Consider the following 20907-nt stretch of genomic DNA (forward strand, 5'->3'; position numbering starts at 1 on the left):
CACCGACATCCTATGTCAAGTCTGAGACTTCCTCACCTCAAGTTCAACTGTCAGTCAGTTGGAGAGCCAGAGCGCACTGCCTTCCTATCATAGGCCTGCAGTAACTAAAGTTTAATAATAGCCACACCATACCTTCACAAATGTTTCTAAAATGTATTATGGTAATATCAAAAGTTAAGCTATTGTTTATAGGGAAAGTATGTGCAGAAGAGTGAATTTAAACCAGAGAAGAAAAAAAACTACCCTCCCCCGTGCCGCCCCCGAAAAAGTCAACCTTCCCCAAAACAAAAAAAATTAAAGAAAACTCACCCCTATTTTGGAACACCCATGTCCCTTCATTACATTTCGAGCTGTCCCTTAGCGGAAGACTTGCTTGTGTCAACAATGGCTTCCCCATGCATTCACGGTCTTTGTATTTATGAATATTAATCATACACCCAACATGTGTTTTCGTCATCAAAATAACGGGAGTCGGTCTTCGCCATGCTTGTCACCTCCGGTTCATTATGGGATCACGCAACATTGTTGGCCGTTATTTTTTTATAGCCTATACGTAGACATCACCTTCTATCATAACGATACACAATATTCTAAAAGCAAAGCATATATTAATCTCTACAACGCTCATTTCATGTTGCAGCAGGCTGACGACAAAACCGATGTGTCACTGCCAAGTACTGATCAACGTAATGATTCAATTGAAATCACAGGACAGTACACATGTGCCTCTGGTTGAAGAATCCCTGCGTGAGAAAGTAGTGCTTACTGTGTTGTGTGAATCAGAAAGGATATGTTACAATTCTATGCTATAATCAGTGCATAACTGAGATGGTTCAACAGAAAGTCATACAGAGAGTAAGACACAGATAGAAATCAAAAACTTTATTACAAAAATAAGTTACACTCACCTCCATTTTACAGTATAAAACAATTTATTTGCAGGAATGCAAAAAACGTTGTTGGCCACCAACAATGGTTTAAAACTGCTAACATCTTTTCAAAAGGTGGTTGTAATGATTTTATTGAGGGAGTTAACTGTGTACAAAACCGGATGAATAGTTCGGTATCCTTTTTCGCTATACATGGAATACAAATCATAGCTGCAGTATCCCTTTGACCACAATGACAACGATCCCCCACCCCCCTGAAACAGCTACAGGCACACAGGCAATTCATTTCAATCAAGTGGCTTAACTAAATAGTAGCTGGCTTAGAGTTAGAGGGGGACTGTTCAAGATTTCACATGATTGGGACATTTCTTTTAAACTAAATGGGGGGGGGGGGGGTAACTGACTGAACATAATTATGTTCTATTCTTTTTTTATTTTATTTTTATCCATTGGAGTGGCAAAGGGACACTGCAGGGCTTTTTCAAAGGCAGTTGATGCCTTCGTTGATGTTCAAGCCTTTACAAAAGTAACATTTTCCAAACTATACAACCAGTAACTACAATAATCTGAATAAGCAAGGCAGCTAATTCAGTTGAAAATAGGATAAAAGCAGGGCTTGTTCAGGCTCATCATATGCAATTATTTTGCACGGCCAGTTTGACTGTTTGCAGTGTCAGAACTGCAACAAAATTACTATATTACATTAAGTACTTTCGGGTTGTTCTGCTGCTCTTGTGCATATTTTGTAGGAAACAAGCCCTGCTTTCATCAATATAGTTTCCCTATTTACAGTACAGGCAGGGTAGTTTAATCCTCTGTACTGAGGTAGTTAACCAACCCTTTAAAAGACAAGTTCTGAAAAGAACCACTTTCCTGGAATGCCTGACTTATCCATGCCTGGTGGTCACACCCAAAACCTGCAGATGTTCTCTTCAAACATCCAAATCAAACGATTAAGATTAACATGGATATTCCGACAATAAAAATTCCGATTAGCACAAAAATATACAATAGCATCAAGCTCCTTTGAGCCACTTCAAACTAAAACTTAAAAAGTGCAAATTCTTCAATAATTATCTAAAATGGCATTGGGGGAGGGGGGGGGGGGTGGTGGTGTGTGTGTGTGTGTGTATCTAAATAATCTGGTGATTGTTTAGGTGGCAGTTTGGGGGAGATGCTTCTGTAAGGCTGGAATATTGGACCATTTCGCTGACTTATCCATCCGTATCCGTTGCCGCTTTTGGTGTAACCCAACACAGTAGGTCAGTCTTCATAGTGACAGGTCAGGATCGGCCTCGAGCCCTTTTCCCTGTTGGCCAAGCAACAGAGACAGAATATAAACATCACTAATGACATTCAATCATTTAACATTATATAAAACTAGTTCAGGGTAATCCTAATATGCAGATCTAAATCTACATATATGCCAATCTAAATATGCAGAGGAACAGACCTTTCAGAGTTGTTGCTCTGAAAGGTGACACCAGTCAAAGCAGTTGTCTTCAAATGTTGAGAATAAGCATACTTGCCCATCAATGGACACAAATCTGAGGACGTCTTCTAGTCATGTATATAATAACCTAAAATGTCCAAAGTGTCCAATCAGATCTTAGCGGTAAACTATCAGCGTAACTAGAGTTACTCCAGGATAGAATAAGTATTTCATCATTTGGACATAAAGCTAAAGACATTTGCATACATAACATTTGTCCAATTTAATGTGAGGGACATCTAGCCCAGCTTTCAAAAGTAGAAATAAAATGGGTCCATCTGTATGACTGATTCCTTACTTTCTAGGCTTATTATATACACACACACCTTGGGTCAATTTATGCCAAATGCAGGTAAAAAAAATATATTTGTATAAAAAGGTAATTCAAGTTAAGGGGGAAAAAGTCCTGTCCAAATAGTATGTTTGCATTTAACATATAGCTGATGGCAAAGATTTGCTTTGACTATTAACACAGCTAGTCCCCATTTACCCAGTGCCCCTTTGGTCCCCTGCACACCTCTGCTTGATCCAGGGCCACTTCCTCCTCGCTGGGAGAAACCCCCTAGTCTGCCCCTGGGCGTGACGGCTCCACGGCCCCGGGAGGATAGGGCACCACCACCACGGGCTCCGCCTCGGGATCGTCCTCGGCCGGGAGATTGGAAGTCCTCATAGCCATAGTAGGGGTCTTCATAGCCGCCCCGGTAGTTGTGGTAGTCGTAGCCATAGTAATCGTAGTAATCGTCATAGCCGTAGTAGTCAGGGGGGTAGGAATAGCCACCACGGCCGCCGCCTCGTCCTCTGCCTCTTGTGGGAGGTGGCATCTGGGGTGGGCCGTAGAAATAGTAATCGTCATACCTGTGAAGAATGGGTAGGCGAGAGGATATGCACTTGTTTAGTAACCATACAGGACACAATAATTTGTTTTTATTATGTTATGTTTTAAACTTCTCTGTTCAGTCACTCAAGAGAACTCAATGATGAAAGGCCACCCAACAATGTAACTAATGAAGGTCTCGAATAACTGCAAATCAATGGTTTGCTTACATTTGTGTTTTAGCCGCTTGCCTCTGGGCTTTGCGTTCTTTCCTCTTCTGATCAGGTGGCTTGGCGAAGACTATTTCAATGTGCTCTCCCTCCAGGTCTTTCCCATTCAGGTCGGCCAAGGCCTGTCAAGATGCAAGTTTAATAACTATTCAAAAAAATGTGCAATTTTTACCACAATTCCGTGATACTCTAGTTAGAGAAATATAAAGACTCCAGCCTGTACCTTGACTGCTCCGTCTCTCTCCTCAAAGTGGATGAAGGCGTAGTCTTTCAGCTTCTTCACCCGCTCCAACTTGCCAAACTGACTGAAGGCCTTTTCAAGTATTTCCTCCGTTACAGTACTCGCAAGGTTCCGGACAAACAGCACTTTCACCTGGGAGGGGAAAAGTAGTGGTGGGTTATCAATCCCGTAAATCCGTTTCTGGCTCTCAGACACGGGTGGTTACCTCTATTCTTACTCCTTGGTCAACAGCCTCCAACACAAATCAGTGTTCTTCTACAAGTTTATGGATAGGCAGAACAAAGATCAAAACACAATTTATTCAGAAGCAAAATGAGCCATGTTATCTTTGCTCCCCATACCTTGGCCATGACTTCAGGATCAGGGTCTTCTATTGGGTCGGCCCACTCCACAGTCACCACATTCCCCCACACCTTGACCTTGCCACTCATCAGCCTGCGGCGGGCCTGAGCTGCAGTTTTGTGGTCTTCGTATTCCAAGAAGCAAAAGCCTCTGTTCTTTTTCTTGTCATCTGGCTGATGGTACAGTATGACATCGTTAAGACCCTCTGTTGAAAGAGGGGCAGAAGGGGAAAGGCATAAAGGGTATCCTAGCTGAACAGTGACCAGTGCACCAGACATCTCGCTCTAGCTCCTCCATATGCAATGCCAAGTAAAAAAAATTGAACTCTGAGTACCTTACTGAAAAGCATACAACAGTTGGCACCAGAAGAGAATATTTCACATTCAAGACTTTATGCAATCAAAGAATGTTCCCTTCAGTTTACTCAAAACATTTAGTGTCTCCTTTATTTGACACAGCTGTTCTCTTTGGACATTGGCCTCGAGAGACTGTTGATTTGTGCCCAGTTAAGTGTCCAGTCAGATCTTAGCGGTAAACTATCAGCGTAAACAGATTTACTCCAGGGTAGAATATATGCATTTCATCATTTGGACACAGAACCACCACATTGGGAATTAACTATTACATTACAAAATATAGCCCTCACATAACTCTTAACTCAGACTAAACGCAATCTAACACACTAGTGCAGGCCTGACAATCCTTGTCCTGGAGGGCCCAAGCACTGTTTTTCATCCTCTTCTAATCAGGGACAGATTCAGACCTGGGACACCAGGTGAGTGCAATTAACTGCCAGGTGAAACAAAAAACAGAGGTGTTTTGTCCCTCCAGGACCAGGATTGGGCAGCCCTGCTCTAGTGCTTGATCATGATTGGTGCATTCAGTAATAGTAAGGCAAAGTCTACAGACAGTTGTCAAAGTTACTGCTAAGCCAAGGAAACGATCACTTTTGCCAAAACAACATGACTGGCCTTTCAAAATGTCCAGAGGATCATTCAACCTTACCTGTGACTTTAGCAAACTCTTCCACAATCTGATCTTTTGTTTTACTCTTGGGGATGGAACCAACGAACAGTCTATTATTGGCCACAGAGATGCACACGCCAATATGTTTGCCGGGTCGAATTTCATTGTTGTTACACTGTGGGGAGAGAATAAGAGAGTTCATGACATGGTTGGGTGGGCTTAAATTCTCCATTCCTACTGTTCTGTCAGGAGAGAAGTTTACCACAAGTGTTTCATACCAGCTTGACAGCCTCCTGTGCCGCCTCTTTAGTGCAGAAAGTGACAAAGGCGTAACCTCTGTTGAGGCCACTGAGTGGATCCATCATCAGACGCAGGTCCCAAATGGGCCCAGCTTTCTCAAACAGAGGTACCAGCTCATCCTCAAATAGATCTCTGGGGATCTTGCCAACAAAAATCTGAGATGATAGCAAAATGGAGGTTATCTTGGTGTGAAAGAAACATTGTTAAAATAAATCTCCAAAATACAGAATTAATGTGTCCAGTCAGATCTTAGTGGTAAACCATCAATGCAACTGAAGTCACTCCAGGAAAAAGTACATGATTTCATCATTTGGACACAGAATGCAGAAACACCATCCACACTGAGGAAAACTATTACACACTAATCAAACACTATTTAAATATTGTAGAGACATACCTCTGTACCGATCGTGGGCTGTGTCCCTGAGTGATCCGACTCCGGGGGAGGGCCTCCATACTTCCGCTGACCCGTTGTCACGTCAAGTGTGTAGCCAGTTCTCTCCAGCAGGGCCTGTTCATTTAAATAACATAATTAAGGTCAAACACCCTCCAGAGAACAACTGCACATCATAAAATAATGATGCCTTTATAAAATCTCTACGACTGCTTATTTCAAGAATATTTGTTAAAACCATACTTTGATTTTGGCCTCATCTGGTCCTTTGCTGGAGTCTGAGACTTTGGTCCCCTGTTTCTCCCTCTGTCTGTATGTCTTCATAACTCCACAAAGAAAGGCACTTTTGTTCTGTTGAGTAAAAAAATGCAACAAATTTAACAAAAAAATAAAAATAAATAATCAATACATATACTTTATAGCAGTGTTTCCCAACCCTGGTCCTCAAGTACCCACAACAGTACATATTTTCATTGTAGCCTGGACAAACACACCTCATTTAGCTCATTCAGGGCTTGATGATTAGTTGAGAAGTTGAATCAGGTGTGCTACTTCGGGGTTACAATAAAAATGTGTACTGTTGGGGGTACTCAAGGACCAGGGTTGGGAAACACTGCTTTAGATGGTGAAATGGTGGCATTTAATTTAAAGAAGCATAGTGCAGTCTAATCATTTACATTTGAGTCATTTAGTAGACGCTCTTAACCAGAGCGACACAGTAGTGAGCATACATTTTCATACTAATCATGCAGCTGACCCAACTTCTACTACGCCGTCCCCCTCCAAACATACCTGGACATGTGAGAGGTCGCTGTCCTTGAACTGCAACAGAACTTGCAGAGCACCTTCTTCGTTGAACTCTTTCAGAGCCTCGATCGCTCTATCATCTAAGTCACTGTGAGATACTAAACCTGAGGAGACACCAGAAAACATCCATTACTAGCAGGAACAGAACTACGGGATCTCTTCTCAAAACGGATCTAGCCGCAATGCATGTTTGGAGGTATCAAAGTTCTTATTTTTGTGGCTATAACTGCGTTGGGGATCTCTGAAATTTTGAATAATGCAGTCATACTTCAGATAACATTGTCAGATTTTTTGGGGGACAAAGTGCATTGAGTAACAGCACCTTCAACCCTTGCAGAACTAATCACAACAGATGTGATGTAACAGTCCTCTGCACTGTGCGTTCCTAATGAGCGTGTCCACATTCTGCTCTTGGAAGACCCATCACCTGTCCCAGCCACCGACAGCTGCTGCCATTGTTCCTGCATGCGCCCATCTGGCTGAATTCTCTGCCTGAGACTGTACAGAGAGACCTCCGCCGAACTGTGGCCTAACTCGCCGCTCATCTGTGCTGATACACTTGAATTCTTAAACACAACACTTGCCGTGTCGCCAGTGGTCTCTGCCCAGATGTACCTCTAAGACAACGGAAATGTAGACATGACATTTATTTCACACCGATATTGGTGGTGTCCAAATTCTCTTTTTTCATAACACTGCAGTACCCATTTTGGTAGGAAACCACAAAAAGTTGCTTGAGGATCCCAATTCCCACATTCAAAATGTAATGTAATACATGACAGCACATGCAATAGCAAAAATTTAAATTATGTATACAAATATGCTGGGTATTCAGTGTGCCTTACCTGCTATGTAAATTTCATCTAGTTTTTCAGCAACTTTCTGTGGTAAACCAGCTTCTAATAAAGTCTGGAAGTGTTCAGAATGGGTAACTGCAGCAGTGGTGTCCATTGGTTCTTCTGGACCATTTCCATTAATATGTTCTGTGGCCATGTCTCCAGAAATCTGTGCAAATGCAATGAGCCAAATTAATGCTGGGTCAAGTGCAAGGCTGTTGAGAGCTTTTGGGGGATGTCACGTTCAACAGGCACACATGGGTCCATGTGGTCCCTTACAGTGGAATCAGGTCACATTTTAATTACAATATTTGATTTTGCATGTCTAGCAAATTTGATAATGCTGACACTTATGAATACCAATGATTTTTAAAAAGTTTAACTGCATACGTTAATTTCATTTCCATTTGTGAGGACAGTTAGCTAGGCTACATGGTAAAATGTGTGTACACGCAATTACATATTTCCCGCCTTTGACTAGGTTTGAAGAACACATTTGCACAACACGCTAACTAACATTTACAAGGGCTTGGCCTGATTGCTAAATGATAAATTAGTCTACTGATTGCTGACTTCAGCACTAACTAACGTTATAGTTGATACACGTGTTCCATCGGCAGTGTAACTACCACCAGTTTCCGGTAGTTAGCAAGCCGGTCAACAAGCATGTGTACAGGAGTATACTACGTGGTCGACTATTAACAATGGTTATAACAAATGTTTGATACGTTGTCTCAAGACACTGACGCTGTATTAACTAGTAAGCAAACTTAGCGAGCATAAATGTAAGTCAAATTGAACTCCCGTTATTTCATTGCAGCCAATATCTAACTAATCCATTTAGCTGGGTTGCTAAGTAGTTATCTATATCAACCAAAAACGCATAGTTAGCATTGTGGCCTAACGTTAGCCAACGTCAACTAGCTAGCTGCGTTATCCAAATACTGTATATAGCCCAACAACTTAACGTTAGCTAGCTAACCAACGTTAGCTAAATAATAGCATGCGGTACTAACTAGCTAATGATAGTCCTCACGCTGTCAAGTCAATAACAAACCTTACTAGCTAAGCATGCCAGTTGGCGGGATGTAATGAAATGTTTTATTAGCCAACATTGGTTAGCTGAAGAACTAGCTCGCGAGTTGCAATAAAACTATGGCAGAAGGCAATCCTCTTGAAGTTTGCACGCTCACGCGTTGCTGATAGCTCCTTGGCAGGCTGGGTTAGCCACGGGCTGGGCTAGCCCGTGACAATGAACATGTGTCATTCCTGATCTGTCAGAATTAGCTCACTTGGCTAAATTAGCTATCTAGCAACATTAAAAACATGATAGCTCATATGTAACTTGCTGGTTGACATAATTTGGCTCGAATGTCATAGGTTGATGTTACCAGCATCTTGGGTTTAACAGAGGCCTTCTTGTAGTATGCTAGCTAGCTTCGTGGTTTGTCAACGTGCCGCCACATAGGGAGAGTCCATTTTCAAAAAGCCGGTCTGTAGAACCCGTCCCAACCACCAGTTTCCACATTGTTTGAAACACCACAAGCTCACAGACTTTAGCTATACATTGTACTATGATCACGTGACCAGTTAGTAGTATTCATCATACCTGCCGATGGATCACCAACTTGTATGGTGTTGATTGTTTCGGAAGGAAAATGTGAGAATTAAAAGAGGAAAAAGTGTAAAAACTCCCGGCACTGGTCCGGCTCCACTCATTCACTCTTGAGGATGTAAAATGGCTGCCACGTTCACGCGGTTTCTACTAGTTACCACAGCCACAAAGTAAAACAATATTTTAAAATGGCTTTCGTAAACATTAATTAAAACAAAAAACTGATTTTGGGGTTTAATTTAAGGTTAGGGTTAGACATCCGGTTAGCACTGTGGTTAGGTTTAGGTTCAAAATAACATGTTAAGAAGATTAATTATAGAACAAGGCGGGGTTTATGACTTTGTGGCAGTGGTAACTAGCGAAGACCCGTTCACGCCGCGAGTTTTTTCTCATCGATGGGGTTTCTTAGACACCCATGCACGGGCTTGCCTAGTGGAGTGGCAGATGATCAAGGTTTTGTATGGAAGGCCATTCCCGCCACGATTTTTTAAAACGTCGATAGCTACTGTCTAAACATTGACATACTAACTAAAAATGTCGAGATAGCTTCTTCATTTGTAGCATTATATGGCGATTTCCATCTATCCATGCTGCAGAGATCAACAGAGCAGGGCTGCCAGCAGACGAGCTGGCATATGCCCCAACACTTTGGATTCAGTTTAATACAAAATATTGACACGCGTTGATTAAAGGGACAAACGACTATTGAGACTGATTTGTCACATGATTTGCCAACTCGTGCACAATTAATCTGTGATTCAGTTCATTAGCCTACTGAGAACAATCAAAGCTGCAGGTAGGCAAGAAAAGCCTTTTCGCTCCGTTTGCCTCTGCCCACTGTAAACAAAGCGGTAACATCAAATCAAATTTATTTATATAGCCCTTTGTACATCAGCTGATATCTCAAAGTGCTGTACAGAAACCCAGCCTAAAACCCCAAACAGCAAGCAATGCAGGTGTAGAAGCACGGTGGGAAAAACTCCCTAGAAAGCAACAAACCTAGGAAGAAACCTAGAGAGGAACCAGGCTATGTGGGGTGGCCAGTCCTCTTCTGGCTGTGCCGGGTGGAGATTATAACAGAACATGGCCAAGATGTTCATAAATGACCAGCATGGTCAAATAATAATAATCACAGGCAGAACAGTTGAAACTGGAGCAGCAGCACGGCCAGGTGGACTGGGGACAGCAAGGAGTCATCATGTCAGGTAGTCCTGAGGCATGGTCCTAGGGCTCAGGTCCTCCGAGAGAGATAAAGAAAGAGAGAATTAGAGAGAGCATACTTAAATTCACACAGGACACCGGATAGGAGAAGTACTCCAGATATAACAAACAGATAAACTGACCCTAGCCCCCCCGCACTAACTAATGCAGCATGGATTTATAGCCTAAAATCGGCCCATTTGTGTTAATAGAAAATGTGAATGTGATCCAATTTGGTTTTGTATTAAAATGTATCAATCCGGGGCCTAGTGTTTAGAGCGTTGGGCCAGTAACCGAAAGGTTGCTGGATCGAATCCCCGAGCTGACAATGTAAAAATCTGTCTTTCTGCCCCTGAACAAGGCAGTTAAACCACTGTTCCCCGATAGGCCGTCATTGTAAATAAGAATTTTTCTTAACTGACTTACCTAGTTAAATAAAAGGTTCAATTTAAAAAAATAAAAAAATGATTGGAATTAAATAGACAAAATAGTGATGACATACTGTGTGAGCAACTTACAGCAACAAAGGCCTACAGGACTCTAACCTGCATAAAGCAAACTCCGCCATGTTAGTTCTATTTTCCAATCAGTTGTTGCCAAAAATGTTTTAAACAATATGACCTGGTCAGAAATAATCTGGTCCCATCATAGCCCATTAAAACGGTTTTACAGCTGATTTATTACTATATCATACCCTCCAACTAGGGTCCAGAGTTTTATCTGGTTAGGTTAGCCCAGTGGTTTTCAAATCTCTTCTAGGGACTTTCACAATTTTGTGTTAGATGTTCACCTGATTCACCTAATCAAGGGTTAGCTGACAAGTTGAATCAGGTGTGCTAGTTCTGGAATAGATCAAATACATGAACTGGCTGAGGATGCCCGAGGAGAGGTTTGAGAACCACTGGGTTAGCCTAGCAGATCAGGAAAAACTCTGGGCCCCAGGATCCCCCTGTCTGCACAACACATATTGCAGGAACTATAAAATGTGAGATGATGTATCCTGACTGTTTATTGAAATACCCCCCTCCTCCACCATATATTGGACCTGTGGTGCCACCTCTGAAATCACATAATGTTACAAATGAAGAAACATATCCTATAAGTATGCTCTACCACCCTCAAATTCAACTCTGGACCTTGAAACCAGTTGTACCCCACTAATTAGGGACTGATTTAGACCTGGGGCAACAGGTGGGTGCAATTATTATCAGGTAAAACAGAAAACCAGCAGGCTCCGGCCCTGGTAGGGTAAGAGGTGAATACCCCTGCTTTACTCTCTCGAAAATTTCAACTTAGTATCTCAACATTTTGAGATAGTATCCCGAAATGTTGACTCGCGTATCTTAAAATTTCTACTTAGTATCTTGAAATGATGAGATTGTATTGACCTAAAAAAATGACATTAAAAAAAATGTGCTGGGAATGGGATTCCATAGTTCTGTCTAAAAGGGATGCAGCTTTTGTCAAAATTGACTTTTCGTAGCAGGTTTAGGAGAACTTACACAGCAGGTTAGGAGAATTAGCGTAGCAGATTTGGTTAGGAAAAGGGTTAGGGTTAGCTAAAAGCCCCCAAAAATCTATTTACGATGTCAATTTGACAAATCTGTACCCCAAATCAAATCCAAATAAAATGTTATTTGTCACATGGTGTAGACAAAAAGTGTAATGCTTACTTACAATTCATTTTCCAACAATGCAGAGTTAAAGATAAATATAGAAAAAAAGTTGAAATAGTGAGACTAGGAATAAATACACAGTGAATAACAAATAACAATAATGAGTAAAAATAACATGACTACCGAGTCGATGTACAGGGGTACGAGGTAATTGAGGTACCTATGTATGTGTAAGATATGTGTAAAGTGACCAGGCAACAGGATAGATAATACACAGTAGCAGCAGCATATATAGTGAGTGTGAAAGTGTGTGTGTGTGTGTGTGTCATCTAGATATGACCGATTATCAACAGTAAATTGACCAATCCCATTACTGAAATGAATGAATTTAAGTGGAATTAACCTCAATCCTTTTCATTATATTTTAAAAACGAGTTGGCTGTGTTTGATACTATTAGGATATGCTATTTTCAACTAAATTACAATTTTTTAGACATCATAGTAACTAGTATGTGTCAGTCAGGTTTTTAAGCTACACAGTTCAGATCCTATTAAATTTCACTCAATATTTTTTTGAAGAATAATCAGACACACTAATTCCTGCAAACCTCTGAGGTGTAGAGGCCGATATTATTGTCTCAGTCTAACTGTCCTGGTAATGCAGGGTTGTATTCACTAGTGCAAAACTTTAAATGTTTCACAACAGAAAATAAAAACAATTGATTCTTATTGGACAAGTTCAGGTAGATACCTCCTGGTTCCAGCTTGTTTTCATCTGTTTGGTGCCTAATGAATTACGATTCCAGAGAGTTACATATTTTGCCAGAGCCATTTGATCATGCCCTTTGCTTATTCATAAGGTGTGGAGCCTGAGCAAAGGGCATGACCAATGTCATTGTGCAGGGCCCTTGTCATTTATGAGCTCTAGGCTCACCATAAGACGGGACCCTAAGAATGATGGGTTTGTAACTAATTAATTCACTTGGCAGACGGAAGCCGGACATGCTGCATTAATTACGCAAGCCATCTTTGTAAAATATGCTATTCTTTCTGCATATGTCACCCATGGATGACTCATAATCAATTTGCGTAGCTTGAAGGGGTGGTTGGAAGAAGTTTCTGAACTTCCTAAATATTCACATATGGCCACTGTATGTCTCCACATCTCAGTGGTAAATTTGTAGGCAGGAAAAGCTGACCTTGATCGTGACCTGACTCTACAACACACGTATCTACTCAATCTCCCATTCAAGGGTCTGATTTCCACTGTCCCTCGGGAATAGGGATCCTTGCACGAATGGAGCTAAACATATGTTTGTACTTTAGTTATGTTTTATACTCTAGTTATTACAAAGCATTGGTACCTATGACCTAGTCAGTTGTGTAGAGAAAGTGAGAGATTAACTATTTTAAACTATTGTATGATAAGTAGATTTGATTAATATGTTTCCCTCCAAAAATCATGATATTCTGTGTTATTAACTAGCTAGATCATTACTCTCCGTAACTTACAGTTTTAGGCTGTGCATTTGTCATTTAAATGAAGATTTGGAAGAAGGGCTCTAGCTAGTTCTTTTGGTTTCTTTTCAAGTGCCCTTCAATCTTTTACATTACATTCAAAAACATAGTAGCCTGAAAGTCAAAGAGCTCAGCTCTATTACATTGAATGAATGTGTTAGCTCTGATCAGTGATGGAAAAAGTGCCCAAACGTCATACTTGAGTAAAGGTAAATATACCTTAATGGAAAATGACTCAAGTAAAAGTGAAAGTCACCCAGTAAAATACTAGTTGAGTAAAAGTCTAAAAGTATTTGGTTTTAAATATACTTCAGTATAAATGTAATTGCAGAAATATACTTAAGCATCAAAAGTGAAAAGTATAAATAATTTGAAATGGCTTATATTTAGCCAACGAGACAGCACAATTTCTTTAAAAAAATGTATTTACAGATTACCAGGGCCACACTCCAACACTCAGACATAATTAACAAACTAAACATTTGTGTTTAGTGAGTCCGCCAGATAAGAGGCAGTAGGGGAAGACCAGGGATATTCTCTTGATAAGTGTGTTAATTGGACCATTTTCCTGTTTTAATGTCAAGGTAGTCCACAGAAATTGTATCCATGTGCATATTACTCAAAAAGCTGTCTCCTGCAGAGAGGAACTATGATGTTGGCGATCGGGAGCTCCTGGCAGTGAAGTTGGCATTAGAGTGGAGACACTGGCTGGAGGGCACCCAGGACCCATTTCCCATCCTCAATGACCATCGGAACTGGAGTATATACGGACAGCAAGGCGAAGGAACCCGCGCCAAGTCAGGTGGGCCCTTTTCTTCACCAGATTCGATTTCACACTGACATATCACCCAGGTTAAAAAAAACAACATCAAAGCCGATGCCCTGTCCCGTCTCTACGATTCGGGAGAGGTTCCTGTCTTGAGTGCACCCATAATCCCGCCCTCTCGAGTCTTAGCCCCCGTGCTCTGGGATGTAGATATGGACATTCGCCAGGCCCTGGAGAGGGAATCCACCCCTGCCACTTGTCCTCCTGAGCCTCAGCATCCCTGGTCTCATCTGTCCATTGACTCTGTCACTGATCTCCCCTCTTCTGATGGTTTTACCACCAGTTTGGTAATAGTGGACAGATTCTCTAAATACTTTTGTTTCATCCTTCTCTTGTCTCCCTCTTGTCTCCCTATATTTGGAATAGAAATTGACCAACCAGCTGAATTTTTTTAAATGTCTGGAGCAAAATAATAATCACATGCAATTATGGGGAGAGTGCATCTAGGAATTGGCATAATGACAACATAGCCAGGGGTGGACTGGCCATCTGGCATTTCGGGCAAATGCTAGATGGGCTAGTCCATTTTAAGCCTAGTGGGCCTGTCTAACTTGTTTTTTTGAGCAAAAGTATAATGGTGTTCTCAAGGAAATAAATGCGTTGTGTAGGGGCCTCAAGGAATTTTCTGTCCCAGTTTACCCCTAAACATATCCCGTTGCATGTGCTTTGTACCAGATACAAGGCAGTTGTATGAATCACCAACCCCAAGCTGTCTGCTGCCTTCTGAGGCTCTGTGGGGGTATTTACAGTGCCTTGCGAAAGTATTCGGCCCCCTTGAACTTTGCGACCTTTTGCCACATTTCAGGCTTCAAACATAAAGATATAAAACTGTATTTTTTTTGTGAAGAATCAACAACAAGTGGGACACAATCATGAAGTGGAACGACATTTATTGGATATTTCAAACTTTTTTAACAAATCAAAAACTGAAAAATTGGGCGTGCAAAATTATTCAGCCCCCTTAAGTTAATACTTTGTAGCGCCACCTTTTGCTGCGATTACAGCTGTAATTCGCTTGGGGTATGTCTCTATCAGTTTTGCACATCGAGAGACTGACATTTTTTCCCATTCCTCCTTGCAAAACAGCTCGAGCTCAGTGAGGTTGGATGGAGAGCATTTGTGAACAGCAGTTTACAGTTATTTCCACAGATTCTCGATTGGATTCAGGTCTGGACTTTGACTTGGCCATTCTAACACCTGGATATGTTTATTTTTGAACCATTCCATTGTAGATTTTGCTTTATGTTTTGGATCATTGTCTTGTTGGAAGACAAATCTCCGTCCCAGTCTCAGGTCTTTTGCAGACTCCATCAGGTTTTCTTCCAGAATGGTCCTGTATTTGGCTCCATCCATCTTCCCATCAATTTTAACCATCTTCCCTGTCCCTGCTGAAGAAAAGCAGGCCCAAACCATGATGCTGCCACCACCATGTTTGACAGTGGGGATGGTGTGTTCAGCTGTGTTGCTTTTACGCCAAACATAACGTTTTGCATTGTTGCCAAAAAGTTCAATTTTGGTTTCATCTGACCAGAGCACCTTCTTCCACATGTTTGGTGTGTCTCCCAGGTGGCTTGTGGCAAACTTTAAACAACACTTTTTATGGATATCTTTAAGAAATGGCTTTCTTCTTGCCACTCTTCCATAAAGGCCAGATTTGTGCAATATACGACTGATTGTTGTCCTATGGACAGAGTCTCCCACCTCAGCTGTAGATCTCTGCAGTTCATCCAGAGTGATCATGGGCCTCTTGGCTGCATCTCTGATCAGTCTTCTCCATGTATGAGCTGAAAGTTTAGAGGGACGGCCAGGTCTTGGTAGATTTGCAGTGGTCTGATACTCCTTCCATTTCAATATTATCACTTGCACAGTGCTCCTTGGGATGTTTAAAGCTTGGGAAATCTCTTTGTATCCAAATCCGGCTTTAAACTTCTTCACAACAGTATCTCGGACCTGCCTGGTGTGTTCCTTGTTCTTCATGATGCTGTCTGCGCTTTTAACGGACCTCTGAGACTATCACAGTGCAGGTGCATTTATACGGAGACTTGATTACACACAGGTGGATTGTATTTATCATCATTAGTCATTTAGGTCAACATTGGATCATTCAGAGATCCTCACTGAACTTCTGGAGAGAGTTTGCTGCACTGAAAGTAAAGGGGCTGAATAATTTTGCACGCCCAATTTTTCAGTTTTTGATTTGTTAAAAAAGTTTGAAATATCCAATAAATGTCGTTCCACTTCATGATTGTGTCCCACTTGTTGTTGATTCTTCACAAAAAAATACAGTTTTATATCTTTATGTTTGAAGCCTGAAATGTGGCAAAAGGTCGCAAAGTTCAAGGGGGCCGAATACTTTCGCAAGGCACTGTACTTTACAGATCTGTGAGACTGGGAACATGGCAAAGCAGGATTTATCTAAGGTTAAAGAACCCTGTGTTAGAGGTGTGTACAGGAGGCAAAGTCAGATGCAGGAGAGCAGAGTGTAATAAACAGGCGCACTTTAATTCCGGTCCAAAAATGACAGCACATAAGAAGAATAACGTGCCGAAAACACGGAACATAGCAAAAGTATAGCGCCTGACAAAATGCACATAACAATAAACAATTACACACAAAGACATTGTGGAGAACAGAGGACTAAATACATTCAGTAATTATGGAATGAAAACCAGGTGTGTAATAGAACAAGACAAAACAAATGGATATATGAGAAATGGAGCGGCGATGGCTAGAAAGCTGGTGACGTTGATCCCCGAACGCCGCCCGAACAAGGAGAGGTGCCGACTTCGGTGGAAGTCGTGACACCCTGGTCCATGGTCAATGATGCAAAGAACACCTCTTAAAAGAAGAGCTCTAACAGCGATCGAAGACATCAGGGTTTAGTTCCAGCAACTCCAAAAACTCTGCCTACTGCTGGGCATATTAAGGGATGACAGAGCCTGTCCTGCTTCATACTGGCAGTACCTCACTGATCAAAGAACGTCTTTGGAAGTCTGGGAGCCAGAGGCAGTGCTGTTGTCTCCATGTCAGGACCAGACGTTTACCCTTGCTAATGGCCAGTCCCAGGGGGGGGGGGGCACTTGTGTAATCACAGGTGACCTTAGAATTTCTTCCCAGGTGACCTTCGAATGAAAGCTCCTGGTACTTTGATGTCGATGTAATGGCCAACTGCCATCCACTATTAAATGGCACCTGGCTTTACAGGTACGAACACAACTCAAACTAGATTTCATCAGGAACAGGCCGTTCCTGGCAAGGGAAGCATATTCTCTTCTTTATCTAAAGAGGCTCTCCATGTGCTGGCAGAATGATAGGCCACTTCATAACTCTATACTGTGTCTCCTCCACCAGTACTCAGATTTACTGGATAACATTTGGGATGTAGGGAACCATGTATTCAACAGAACGAAGCCAAACCAGATCCATTCATCTAGCATTACTTTCACACCTCTGATGATGTCCCTGTGAGTTGGGCTGTCTTTGTAACCTTCTCCAAGCACAACATTAGCAAGCAACAAAGTTGAAGCATACCTTGTTTAGGAGATGAAAGCCTTTTTAAGATACAAGATTCGTGGTCGTGCTAATGTCCACTTCACAGTTATAGGATATAGAGAATTTGTTCTCCATGACTTTGGCAAAAATACCAATAATCCATACTTGTAATTACTAATTTCATTCAGACCCAATGAGGTGAAACATAAGTAGACACTATCATTGAGCTTAGTGAAAGCTGTGATGTAGAGGACAAAAGCTTCCCTTAATTGAATTAATCACAACTCTACTTATCGTCTGAAAGGACGTGTATGGAATTTGAGGCAAAGGCTGTTGAAACAGTTTGATGTACGAGATTTCGCATTTGAGTCCTCTACTCTCTGGCTGGAGGTGATGTAAAATTAGAGAGGTTAGCTATTTTCCCCTTACACTGACAGCCTCAATCAAGCATGGACAAGTACATGGACACGCTATGCAGCCAAAGCCTTGGAGACCTACAGATGTAGGATCTATTTTTGTATTTTGTTTGAGAATTTCCCTGTAGTGCAGGAAATGGAGACTAGTAGTGTATTTGAGCTTTAAAACCTTTTCTAAAAAGTTTGTCATTTCCACTTTGAAATTTCGAACTTTATTTGCCCTAACGAAAAATGTATCAACCCCTACAAAAATGTTCGTTAATTATAATCCACATAATCATTCAAACTTCCTGTTGCTGCAGGATTATTTTCCTACTGTCACAAAATATCTCAAATTAAGATCCTACATATGAAGCCAATGAATGAGGCCTTGGGAGAAGATCTTCGGGAGGGGCAGGAGCAACCACAACATGATGTTGCAGAGAGACAGGGTTTTGTAATGTTCATCATCACAATTAGCCTCATAGTAGGTGTTTATGACATGAAAGCAGACAGCTTTGAAAGTTCTCTATTTAGTGTTTGTTGATACTATTTATTTTCATTGAGAGGTTTATAGAACTGGGTCATTCTACAAATAGAGTGCCTTTTTGGTAGCCTAGTGTAAAAAATCTATATCATAATACCGTATGCCTCTCAGCTGCGGTAGGATCGATGTTCTTCATTTTAGGTTCAAAAGAAGCTCGTCGTCCTCTCAGATGGTACTGGCAACTTTACATTCCACTGTGTTTTGTATAATTTTTTTGTTGTTGTTGTTTTTGTGTTTTGGAATGTCCGGTATCCCTGGGATACCATGCTGTCACAAAGTAAGTGATGTAAAACACATCTGTAGAATGAGTTCCTTACACCCATAATGCTCATTGACTGGACCTTCCAAGTAACCTTAGGAATTATGCATCACAATCAGTGGAGGCTGATGAGGGGAGGACGGCTCACAATAATGGCTGGAACAGAGCAAATGGATTAGCACATGGAAACCATGTGTTTGTTGTATTTTATACCATTCCACCTATTCTACTCCAATCAATCAAATTTTAATCAAATGTATTTATGAAGCCCTATTTACATCAGCCAATGTCACAAAGTGCTGTCATGACGTTGGCCTGGGGGTAGGTTTATGACAGTCATAAACACACACCCCCCCCCCTTTCCTCTCTCTACCCTACTGATGTGACATTTGAAAATCCCTTGGTTAACATAGAGATTCTGGGAACATCAGAAAGTGGGGGGAAATGAACCATATTTTTGTAATCCGACCAGTTGAACATATGCGTGGGTACTTAATGAATATGATGTCAGTTCGGTGGTCATCTGAGACATTCTCATCAATGATAGGGTGACATAAACTCTACAGTGGAAAGTGTACACATTATAGTTATCGGATTCACATGGAATTGTTGTTCAATTTAAATGTTAGAATATACAATTATTGGTGAAAAGATTAAATGTAATTTTAGCTTCCAAATGAGAGATTTGGGTTTTCATAAGGTTAGGGCTCTGCTCAATCAGTGGCCCGCCCCTGTGAACAGACCTGGGTTATAAAATTATGAAAACACACCCTTCTCCCTCCTCTATATAAAGCCTTGACGAAAATGTAACCTCCCATTCCGGGTACATTAGGATGACGATCCGATGTCAGAATGGTTCAGATAATAACTACAGAACGAAGCTAACCTTAGCGTGAGCTTTGGTTGCGAATGGTATGAACTTTGAACTCTTATTAACTACAGAAGTGATACCTGCTAGCCGTTGAGTTAGCAACAACAGCTAAAAACGTGGGTTAGGAAAGGACAGACAGACTATCCCGTCTACCACCCAACGACGACACTACAACGTTTCCCATTCACCTCCAGAGACACTCTTCAAAGGACGAAGGACTGTTGGGCAACACGGCCATCCATCTACCACCAACCTTAAAATGAATCACCTTAAAATCAATCACTAATAACATTAAATAAATAAGAATCTTCAGAAATTACTTTGTCAAAGCAACAAAATAACTAGGACTTTACAATGATGGTGAAAACATGGAGAAATGTTAGGGTTAAGTGGGTTAAAATCTTCCTGGAAGACACATGGCATGCACAGAAGGAAATGTCAAAATGCTGAATTGTGGCATTTTAGAAGTCTTTATTCATATTACAATCTGATTTACTGAATTTTCCATGTCTATATTAAAGGGAACTTAATTTAATATAACATGCTTTTAAAATTCAATATTTGTGCACAATTTCTACAAACAATATCAAAGGGACACTAAAGGCACTCATTTCGTGGAATGATCCATAAATAAGATTGATTAATGCGACAGACACTTAATGGTCCAATCAAAATGGACAATGTTCAAAAAGGCCCCACATTTAACTACTGTATCCTCCTGACCACCAATGAGACAAGAAAAAAATATGTTCAATAGATTGCATCATGTAAGGGGATGGATGTAATTATTTATCATCCTAGAGCATCTGATCGAAAACAAAGTAAAGGGTTTCAGACCCAGTGCTTATCTATTAAACACAAAAATTTATTTATTTTCGACCATATCAACATGTTAACTATTGCATTCTCTGTGACCTGACCACACACAAATCTCTCAGTGTTCATAAAAACCACAACTCTGGTCCTGTCCGTGGAAGTAAACTGGCATTCATCTGGCAAGGGAAAGTAACTACATGTAGAGGAATGATTGGGCATGCAAGACAAAAATGGCACCCTATCATGTTACGAGTGATGAATCACTAATCTCACTTGCCCCCTGGGCTGTTTGTGCTAATCATGTTTCGAGTTTCAATGTCACATGCACAAGTACAATGAAATGCCTTTCTTGCAAGCTCTAACCCCAACAATGACAGAATGTTAAAACATTGTTTTCAATAACAATGTAATACTAAAGATAACAAGGCAGAACAAAAACA

At 41.1% G+C, this 20907-nt stretch overlaps 1 protein-coding gene across 4 annotated transcripts; it reads right to left on the bottom strand.

Moving 5' to 3' along the window:
- Positions 1–867: 867 nt before the first annotated feature.
- LOC110498127 (heterogeneous nuclear ribonucleoprotein Q) lies at positions 868–9608 on the bottom strand. 4 transcript variants are annotated; one of them, XM_090211503.1, is made up of 12 exons: positions 8922–9608; positions 7322–7481; positions 6462–6580; positions 5913–6020; positions 5673–5786; positions 5254–5430; positions 5015–5150; positions 4009–4214; positions 3650–3799; positions 3427–3548; positions 2900–3237; positions 868–2199 (listed from the first exon to the last, which is right to left on the bottom strand). In XM_090211503.1, exons 2-12 carry the CDS (start codon positions 7467–7469, stop codon positions 2174–2176), a joined length of 1644 nt encoding a protein of 547 aa, XP_090067629.1. In that variant the 5' UTR covers positions 7470–7481; positions 8922–9608; the 3' UTR covers positions 868–2173. The 4 variants fall into 4 exon arrangements, with proteins under 4 accessions (XP_090067629.1, XP_021430401.1, XP_090067630.1 ...); XM_021574726.3 differs by having other exon boundaries at positions 2873–3237; positions 8922–9274; XM_090211504.1 differs by lacking the exon at positions 7322–7481 and having other exon boundaries at positions 8922–9588.
- Between the last annotated feature and the right edge of the window lie 11299 nt (positions 9609–20907).

This window comes from Oncorhynchus mykiss, chromosome 19, assembly GCF_057628025.1.
Source record: "Oncorhynchus mykiss isolate SJ-2025 chromosome 19, ASM5762802v1, whole genome shotgun sequence".
NCBI lineage: Eukaryota > Metazoa > Chordata > Actinopteri > Salmoniformes > Salmonidae > Oncorhynchus > Oncorhynchus mykiss.